At 44.5% G+C, this 9,298-nt stretch overlaps 2 protein-coding genes across 2 annotated transcripts in view; both read left to right on the top strand.

The window, feature by feature from the left end:
• Window positions 1-3,466, top strand: part of LOC119291228 (neurofilament heavy polypeptide-like) — a 3,746-nt gene extending 280 nt beyond the window's left edge. The window contains exons 2-9 of the mRNA XM_037569950.1: window positions 1-824; window positions 904-949; window positions 1,048-1,125; window positions 1,267-1,386; window positions 2,207-2,305; window positions 2,430-2,584; window positions 2,724-2,789; window positions 3,051-3,466. Coding sequence (XP_037425847.1) covers window positions 1-824; window positions 904-949; window positions 1,048-1,125; window positions 1,267-1,386; window positions 2,207-2,305; window positions 2,430-2,584; window positions 2,724-2,789; window positions 3,051-3,075 — 1,413 coding nt within the window. The 3' untranslated portion in view covers window positions 3,076-3,466. The remainder of the gene's footprint in view (window positions 825-903; window positions 950-1,047; window positions 1,126-1,266; window positions 1,387-2,206; window positions 2,306-2,429; window positions 2,585-2,723; window positions 2,790-3,050) is intronic.
• A 687-nt stretch (window positions 3,467-4,153) lies between these two features.
• LOC119291227 (probable mitochondrial-processing peptidase subunit beta, mitochondrial) lies at window positions 4,154-8,962 on the top strand. The gene is made up of 9 exons (XM_037569949.1): window positions 4,154-4,931; window positions 6,135-6,299; window positions 6,428-6,565; window positions 6,632-6,783; window positions 6,917-7,025; window positions 7,206-7,304; window positions 7,525-7,590; window positions 7,672-7,779; window positions 8,529-8,962. Exons 1-9 carry the CDS (start codon window positions 4,263-4,265, stop codon window positions 8,613-8,615), a joined length of 1,593 nt encoding a protein of 530 aa, XP_037425846.1. The 5' UTR covers window positions 4,154-4,262; the 3' UTR covers window positions 8,616-8,962.
• Window positions 8,963-9,298: the final 336 nt, after the last annotated feature.

Raw genomic sequence — 9,298 nt, 5'->3', positions numbered from 1 at the left:
GCGCCCTCGGCCGCGGCGACGGCGGCGAAGACTCCCGCAAGGCCCCCGTCCTCGGCGGCGGCGACGGCGAAGACCCCGGCCAGGTCCGTCTCCCGCGCGCGGTTCGCGCACGCCTCCGAGAACTCCGACCCCAACATCCTCGCCTCCCCTCCCCGGACCACGTCCAAGACCCCCGCCAAGCCCGCCGCCGCCGCCACCTTCTCCGCCTCCGTCAGGAAGAAGCGTGCCACGCCCGCCCCGCCGCCGCCGGTCCCGCAGCGCCGCTTCCTCGTGGCGAAGAAGGGAGCGCATCGGCGGAGGCAAGCCGGCGCGAGCGGAGGAGGCGGCCAGTTCGACTTCGACAAGTGCCGCGAGGCCGCCCGCGAGGCGCTGCGCGCGTCGCACGAGGAGTTCTTCCTCAAGGAGCGCGCGGTGTCCGCGGCCAGCGAGGAGCAGGAGTCGCAGAAGGAGGAGGAAGCGGCCGAAGATGACGCAAACAGTGCCGCTGTTGTCGAGGAGGGGGAGGGAGCGGAGGTGGCGGATTTGGAGGGGAGCGGCAAAGTTAGAGCGATTCGGAGCAGAGTCATGGCCAAGGCGATGAACAGCGTGCCAGATGCTGGGGCGGGCCGTGTCAAGCACCTGGTGCATGCCTTCGAGAGCCTGCTCTCCATCTCCGGGGCCACTGCCGACTCCGAACGGGCAGGCGAGGAGGCCTGGGCGCTGCCTGGATTGCAGCCATGGAACGAGGGGAGTGAGGGCTCGCCGGTGGCAGTGTTCTCCTCGTCCGATTTCATGAGCATGGGACCAACCAGACTTTGCAGTTCACTCGATGGCAAGAGCAACAGGTTAGCTGATACCAGCAAACAAACGAGAGAAGTAATTGCACCTAGGTTGTTGCTGATCAAAGTTTGTTCCTCTTTTTAGATCTAGCTGGGACAGCCAGACCGGAGGACGCAGGAGCCGGCGGAACGTGAGGATGCGATAGCCCTTTTTGCTGCTCTACTACTGTTGACCATGTTTGTTCTGTACTCTCTGAATTCAGTGTCTATTTGCTCTTTGATCTGGCAGTCATCCGAATCACTAAGGAGCAGCTGGAATAAAAAGCTCAAGGTCACTAGCCAGCATCCCTTCAAGCTGAGAACAGAGGTGAATAACAAAATCTTTGGCTATGGTTGTGTTTGTTAGTGGGCAAAGTCAGTAGTAGCAGATTCAGCATTCAGCAGGCAGCAGTCAAAATGACCTACTATATTGCTATATTGTCTGATGCGCATATCGTTTTTATAACAGCAAAGGGGAAGAGCTAAAGAACAACAGTTTATTCAGAAAGTCCAGGAAATGCTAATTGAGGATGAGAAGAAGCGCATGCATATTGCTCAAGGACTTCCGTGGACAACAGATGAGCCTGAGGTTTGTCATTATATACAGCCTAATTTTCTATAACACAGCCTTGCACTTGCATTTTGTATGGTATAACATACTAGTTCTTGGAGTTGAATAGCAAAAATGACATAATGTCAAAACTGATATATGACACATTCGAAGAATGCTGATTTCCTTTGGAACATAACAATGAATAAAATTGATTAGCGACATATATTCGTTTGGTTCAGTATACCATGGAAGGAAGATAAATGTGTGCTACTTCCAGATTGAAGCTTGTTGTTTGAGCATGCTGTGACTGTTCTTATGACAACATACTAATTCCTGGAGTTGAATAGCAAAAATGACATGATGTTAAAATTAATACTCCTGGAGTATAACATATTTGAAGAATGCTTATTTTCTTTGGAATATAGATGATTAGGAAGATAAATAACAACATACTAGTTCTTGGAGATGAATAGCAAAAATGACATATTGTCAAAATTATATATAACATATTTGAAGAATGCTGATTTTCTTTGGAATATAATTGACGAGGAAGATAAATGTGTGTTACTTCCAAATCGAAGCTTGTTGTTTGTGCATGCTGTGACTGTTCTTATGGCATCGTACTAGTTCTTGGAGTTGAATATAAAATATGACATAATGTCAAAATTATATAAAATATTTGAAGAATGCTGACTTCCTTTGGTGCATGCTGATAACTATCAGGTTGTTCTCCTGATTGTTATTGAATTTATTTTCATAACTTTTGTACCTGGTTCTCTTGGGAATCACTATGATGGTTGATAAGTTTTCAGTTAACAAGTGTATTGTTTTAACTTTGAACCTCTATTTTCACTAGTGCTTGATTAAGCCACCAGTCAAGGAAAGAACAGAGCCAGTCGACCTTGTTCTACATAGTGATGTGCGCGCAGTTGAACGTGCTGAATTTGATCAATATGTAAGCCTCCTTACAAGTTCACTGTACATTGTACATCGCACATGGTTTGAACTTTGAAGTCTTATTTCAGTGGTACCAGTGTGAGCCTTTTACACTCTATTAACTATGCCTGTTTGAGATTTAGGTGTCAGAGAAGACCAAGTTCGGTGAGGAATTAAGATTGGAGCGGGAACGTCAACAAAAGTTAGAGGAGGAAGAAATGATAAGACAGCTGAGGAAAGAGCTTGTTCCTAAAGCACAGCCAATGCCGTATTTTGATCGGCCATTCATCCCCAAAAAGTGAACACCTGTTCTTTAATGAAACTTGTATAGATGATATTTCAATTTCACTAATTGTTGCAATAATGATCCGATATTACCTTTCACTAGTTGTCCCTTTACAAGTAACTAACATTTCTTTCTGTCGTGCTTTTTTAAGGTCATCAAAGACAATAACAATTCCGAAGGAGCCAAACTTTCATCTCCGGCCTGAAAGGTTATCATGGTGAGTTTTTACAGTTCAAGACTGCATGAACAAACACTATAATTTGTGGCAGTTGACTGCCAATGGATTCATCTTTACAGTTCAAGAGTGACTGAACAAACACTATAATTTTTAACAATTAAACAACCAATGAATTCATCTTTCACCATGGGTTATGATTGAAAACAATGCATGTTGTGTCATGTTATTCTCTATTCTCTATACAAAGCATGCTCACCATGCTGGGTTATGTGAATTATGGCTGACAGTTACTATCGACAGCGATGCATGGTCACTGGAAAGCTGAAGACATGGCCCCGCAAGCAACATGAATGTCAGCTGCATCTAGCAAGAGCCGCAGAGCAGCATCATCAACACGCATGATTTAGATGCTCCTCATTCTTTCAAGTGCCTAGCTTCTTCTTAACGTCTCCATGCGCAACGAGACTCGGTCTTTGTGGCTTGGGTGATCTCCAACTTCTGTTCTGTGTACATGCGTTTATGCATATCGATAGCTCTGTGCTTCAGATGCATCCTCCACCTCCAGGGTTAAAACAGCTTGTTGTACAAGAGACCGCAGATGGGAAATTCAAGGATGAATTTCTGTGGTCTTGTATTCCTAAGTTGATTGCCAAAAACCCCGAAATACCAATGTGTTGATATATATGTGGATTTTGAAAAAAAATCTCTATTTTCTACTCCCTCCGTCCCATAATATAAGAACATTTTTTACACTAGTAGCTCTTGCTGAATTTACTGTGAGTAATGTCTGAACTGAAAATAGTTCTGTGGCAAACTGAAGTGCGTATGGAATGGAATATGGATCAAGCTTGTCATGTGGCCTACAGTAACTGTTATGCTAAAGGAACACCGAATCCCTTAGAAACTGAGATGGGATGACATTTATAGAGCTTCACGCCGAAGTTAATAATTAGTCAGAAAACTCTTCGATTGCATCAACTATGTGTGCGTATCATCTTGCAAATGGTCATTTTACGAAGTTCTGAAACCAAGCCAGAGTGGGAAATGTGACTTCTCTCTCCGCGGGACTGAGACGAGTGCTCAACGAGATTCTTTTTTTTTCGCAAAAAAAACGAGATTCTTTTTTTTAAGGCAGAGAAAATCGCTTTAAACACAACGAAAAATACATTTATTTTTTCTGGGTCAGATTCGGCCCAAACCAAGTCTCTGGGCTAGAATGCAAAATGCTTGTGCTGTGAACATTTCAGTGGCAACCCACGAAGACCCAGTAATCCCACACCCAACCACTTTCTTAGAAACAAGCGCATTCCCTCACCGACATGTGGGTCCTCCGCAAGCCAAGCTACGGGCACCCAGCGCTTCTCCCCCACTTGGCAGGCTCCCTCCACGCCACTTCTCTATTTCTCCCCCCATCTCTTCCTCCTCCCCGATCCATCCGACCGCAACAAACCCTAGCACCGCCAGATCTCCACCTCCGCCGCCGCCGGAGAGGCCACCCAACAGATCTCCCCGATGGCGTTCCGCCGACTCCTCTCGGCCGCAGTGCGCCGCCGCTCCGCCGCGGCGGCGGCGGCGGCCGGGAACGCGCGCGAGGCCTCCACGGCTGTCGCCGCGGGCCCCGGCGCCATCGCCCCCGACGCGCCCGCCGTCCACGCCCCGGTGATGGCGTACGACCGGATCGCCGACGCTGTCAACGCGCGCGTCCGCCGCCTCGAGCACCCGGACCCCCGCTTCCTCCGCTACGCCAGCCCCGTCCCCGCGCACGTCGACCACACCGCCATCCTCGAGGCGCCGGAGACCAAGGTCACCACGCTCGACAACGGCCTGCGCGTCGCCACCGAGTCCTCTCTCTCCTCGCGCACGGCCACCGTTGGTGTCTGGATCGACGCCGGGAGCAGGTACGAGACGGAGGAGGCGGCCGGGGTCGCCCATTTCGTGGAGCACATGCTGTTCAAGGGCACGGGGACGCGCAGCGCCGGGCAGCTCGAGCAGGAGATCGAGGACATGGGCGGCCACCTCAACGCCTACACCTCGCGGGAGCAGACCACCTACTACGCCAAGGTGCTCGACAAGGACGTGGCACGTGCCATGAATGTTCTCGCGGACATTTTGCAGGACTCTAAGCTCGAGGACAACCGCATTGAACGCGAGCGCAGTGTCATTCTCCGAGAGATGGAGGAGGTTAGTTTCCTGATGCATATATGTTTGCTTGAGTTAATCACTCCTTTCCACTGCAATAAGGATCTGTTTAGGTGATTTGACGGACAATTTCTTAAACTACCTTAGGTTGATTGCATCATGCCTTCTCTAGTGTTTATTAATATGTATTTCTTGTTTATTGTGATGTTTTTAACCAATTCATATAGAATTCTCTGAGATGGTAAGGACTAACTTACAGAGACTTGATTTCTTAGTGTTAGGAATTGTTATGAACTGCTATATGTAAGACGACAGCTGTAAAATGGGCATTTGCTATCAAACTAGTTGGAACGAATACAGATATCAATTTAAGAAAAGAAAAACATGTAACGGTTTGCATTTTTTTTGAACTTACATTTGCCCAATAGGTCCTCACAGAAAATAAGAACTGATCAAAGGCCTAATTTCTTAGTATGTGACATTGTTCTAATTGTATCAAGCTGCTTTAGACTTAGATCTTAGAAGGGAAGGCAACATTGGCATTTGATATCAAACTGTCCCAAATCAATCTGGTTAGGAGTTCGGAGCAAAAATGAATATTGTATGCCTGTGAAAAAAATCTTATGAATTTGCTGAGAGGATTATTCAAGTAGAGTAGAATGTTGCACGACCATAATGAGTTTAAATCATGGTTTTCGAGTCGCGACTCATGCGAGTCGCTCTGGGGCAGCGACTCGGAAGAAGTCGAGCCTGCGTTGTGACTAGTCGCGACTCTCGAGTCGACACTAAGCTGAGTCGACCATATTTTTGTGACTCATAGACTAGTCGTCGACTAGTCGTGACTAGTCGAGCGACTCAAAATCCATGGTTTAAATGGACCAACCTGCAAGGTTAATCATGCATCCAATAGATGCTTCTCTCAGAAAGAAAAAAGTACTCCCTTTGTCACATAATATAAGAACGTTTTTCAAGTTTTGTTAGTTTTGAAAAATGTTCTTATATTATGGGACGGAGGGAGTACCTAATATGGATGCAAATAACTTAACTCAATCTTTGGGTTTTATGAGCATACAAGTTTCATGTTCGGCTCTATTATTTACAGACTTCATTTTGGATTCAGTAAGTTGTTATTAGTCGTGTCAAGCTGCAACCCGGACGTGCAACATTTCTGAGATGCTACTACTATATGTCTTGCTGTGTTTTCTTGAGCTCACTTTTTTTTTCTGACTCTCCTATGTTATGTAGGTTCAGGGACAGTCGGAGGAAGTTATATTCGATCATCTCCATGCAACTGCATTCCAGTATACTTCTCTTGGCAGGCCAATCTTGGGTTCTGCTGATAATGTCAAGTCTATCACCAAAAAGAATCTCATAGACTACATTCAAAAGCATTACACGGCTTCTAGAATGGTACTTGAGATTAAAAATTATGTGTCCGTAATACATTTGGATATCTATCATTTTGTCGTATTGCTATTACCTCAGTAGGGTGGAGTATCTCCTAGTCGTAAATAACATGTGTTTTTGTGTGTTTTCAGGTCATTACTGCTGCTGGTGCTGTTAAGCATGATGATATTGTACAACAGGCAAAAGAGCTGTTCAAATCGCTGCCAACTGACCCTACAACAACTAACATGTTGGTTGCTGAGCAGCCAGCCATTTTTACTGGTTCTGAGGTATGTACTTTACTGTAAGTTTACCTGTGCTGTTCAAATCATTGATTATTTTATGCTACTCAATAGGTACGAATCATTGATGATGACATGCCCCTTGCCCAATTTGCTGTTGCCTTCAATGGAGCATCCTGGACAGATCCTGATTCTATTGCATTAATGGTTATGCAAACTATGCTTGGTTCGTGGAACAAGAGTGCTGGAGGAGGGAAGCACATGGGGTGGGTTCCTTACCTATTATACACCCTTTCATCTTGTCATTTCCTTGTGTATAACCAAGTTCCTTTGTCGAAATGACTTAAAAAACAATCCACTGATCATATTTCACTTTGTTCTCCTGATACGTTGATACAGTTCGGAGCTTGTACAGAGAGTAGCAATCAATGACATAGCTGAGAGTATAATGGCATTCAATACAAACTATAAGGACACTGGCCTGTTTGGTGTCTATGCTGTTGCTAAGGTGAGTCGGATATTTTTTTGTTTTGTATCAAAGGTTGAAGAAAGTACTTCTTTCTGTATGCGTTGTAGGCTGATTGCTTGGATCTGTAACAGCCATTATGTGTGAACATGTTATGGTGGTTTAAAATGATGTGCTCTTCATGTTCTTTGCCTGATGATGTTCCTTGACCTTGTTTTGTAGGCTGATTGCTTGGATGATTTGGCTTTTGCAATTATGCAAGAGATGAGCAAATTATCATACAGGGTTACTGAAGAGGATGTTATTCGTGCACGCAATCAGGTATTTCTTTCAATGTCAGTTCAATGTGTAGTAGTGTTTCCTATGGATTATTGAGGCTGAATAGTATGAAGCATATTGTTTCTTTTGTGTACTTGTTAGGAATCATGTTCTCTGGTTCTGATATTCTGTTGCTCGATAATTGTTGCATTGGAACATATGTATCTGCCATTGAACTTCTGTTTATTTTCCTGACGTTGTCATTTCTTTGACTTGCTTTCAGTTGAAATCCTCCATCCAACTCCACCTTGATGGCTCCACTGCTGTTGTTGAGGATATTGGACGCCAGGTATATGGACGCTATTATGTAGTGCCACATGATATTCTCGATACGCACCCCCTGGAACTTATCTTTCTTCTGTTTTGTCAGCAACTCATCTATGGCCGTAGAATTCCCATTCCTGAGCTTTTTGCTAGAATAGATGCAGTTGATCCCAGCACTATTAGGCGTGTTGCAAACCGCTTCATCTTTGACCAGGTAATTGCTGTTTTGCCAACTTGCCTTGTTTTTATGTACTAGAATTTGGATGTTCCATGGCACCAGGTAATGCCAGAAAGTGTGGTGGAAAACTAGAAGTTGCTAAAGTTTTGGTCACTTTTAGATTACGTCCTGCCTATGAGGTGCCTGCCAATTGCTACTGATTGACCTCTACTGATAAGATTACTGTGTCCTTTTATTGGAATATGAATAATAAGGTCCATTGATATCTGGGTGATATGCTTTTGTTTGTTGTGAATAATATAGCTTGCTGTACTCCCTCCGTCCGAAAATACTTGTTATCAAAATGGACAAAAAGGGATGTATCTAGAACTAAAATACATCTAGATACATCATACATCCCCTTTTATTCATTTTGATGACAAGTATTTCCGGACGGAGGGAGTATTAACTTATGAAGTATTAGTGTGCATTTACTTTTTAGTTGTGGCATTGGTATCTTGAGGAAAATTGAGTTGGAACAGTAGCCTAACTTGATAATATGATAAGACTGCATTCTGTATATGTATTTTGTTGCCTGAATAGATATGAGCCATATGGGAAATATTACTGTTATATGAATTGTCGGAGAAATGGATGTATCTAGATGTATTTTAGTTTTAGATACATCCATTTTTATCCATTTCTCCGACAAGTATTTTCGGACGGAGGGAGTATTAAGCTTGCATGAAGTTCAAAAGTCTTTGAGATACATATATTCACTGTCTGAATGCCGTTTTTTCTTTCAGGATATTGCCATCGCTGCCATGGGACCAATTCAGTCTCTTCCAGACTACAACTGGTTCAGACGCAGGACCTACATGCTCCGTTACTAGATGATTCGACCAGCGGTGTACCATGTTTACAGTCTGCAAAGGCAAGATGATTGCTTGTTTTGGCATCAGTATATTAAGGCCACATCCACGCACATTATGTGCCGAAGTGGAGGAATTTTTTGAGTTTTTGTTTTCCTTGCCCCTCTCTTCCTTTTGCAAACCCACAAAGCTGTCAATAATGGTAGGCAAATTCGACTGACGTGGCTTACTTGGGTGGCCATCCGTTGTTTTACGATGATGATGAATGGTCACAATACTTTTCCATCTTGTGTTCGGATATTGTTGTCTTTTGGCCAATAATTTAAATGAAGCTGCTTATGTAAAGATGGTGGCTGTTAGCTTCGATATGATCTTCTGGTAACTTTGATCGTTGTAATTGTTGTGATGAGTTGTCTGTTTGTAGTCTCGGTTTGCGTTGTACATTTCGTCATCGCGTATTAACATGGGACAGGTGGCCGATCATCTTAGGGCACCCATTGTCTGTATTGCTCGACCCTGAACTAGCAGGATCTTTATTCACACAATAGGTTCTTATGTTCTATAGTGTCAGATGTGGTCTCCTTAGGGCAACTCCAACGCATGATCCCAAATGGTCGACCAAACTACAACAGCAACTATATCCACAACAACTATCTCATGCACCACGATAAACGACATTGAAGCGACGCCTTCATTGAATCCAA

Source organism: Triticum dicoccoides, chromosome 4B (assembly GCF_002162155.2).
Source record: "Triticum dicoccoides isolate Atlit2015 ecotype Zavitan chromosome 4B, WEW_v2.0, whole genome shotgun sequence".
NCBI classification, from domain to species: domain Eukaryota; kingdom Viridiplantae; phylum Streptophyta; class Magnoliopsida; order Poales; family Poaceae; genus Triticum; species Triticum dicoccoides.
This window is presented reverse-complemented; position numbering and strand designations above follow the sequence as displayed.

Bases quoted from the DNA above. Each gene is read 5' to 3' on its own strand.
- LOC119291227 (XM_037569949.1), top strand. From the start codon at position 4,263: ATGGCGTTCCGCCGACTCCTCTCGGCCGCAGTGCGCCGCCGCTCCGCC. The intron at 4,932-6,134 runs GTTAGTTTCCTG...TATGTTATGTAG, and splicing joins TTCTCCGAGAGATGGAGGAG to GTTCAGGGACAGTCGGAGGA. The intron at 6,784-6,916 runs GTGGGTTCCTTA...ACGTTGATACAG, and splicing joins GGAGGAGGGAAGCACATGGG to TTCGGAGCTTGTACAGAGAG.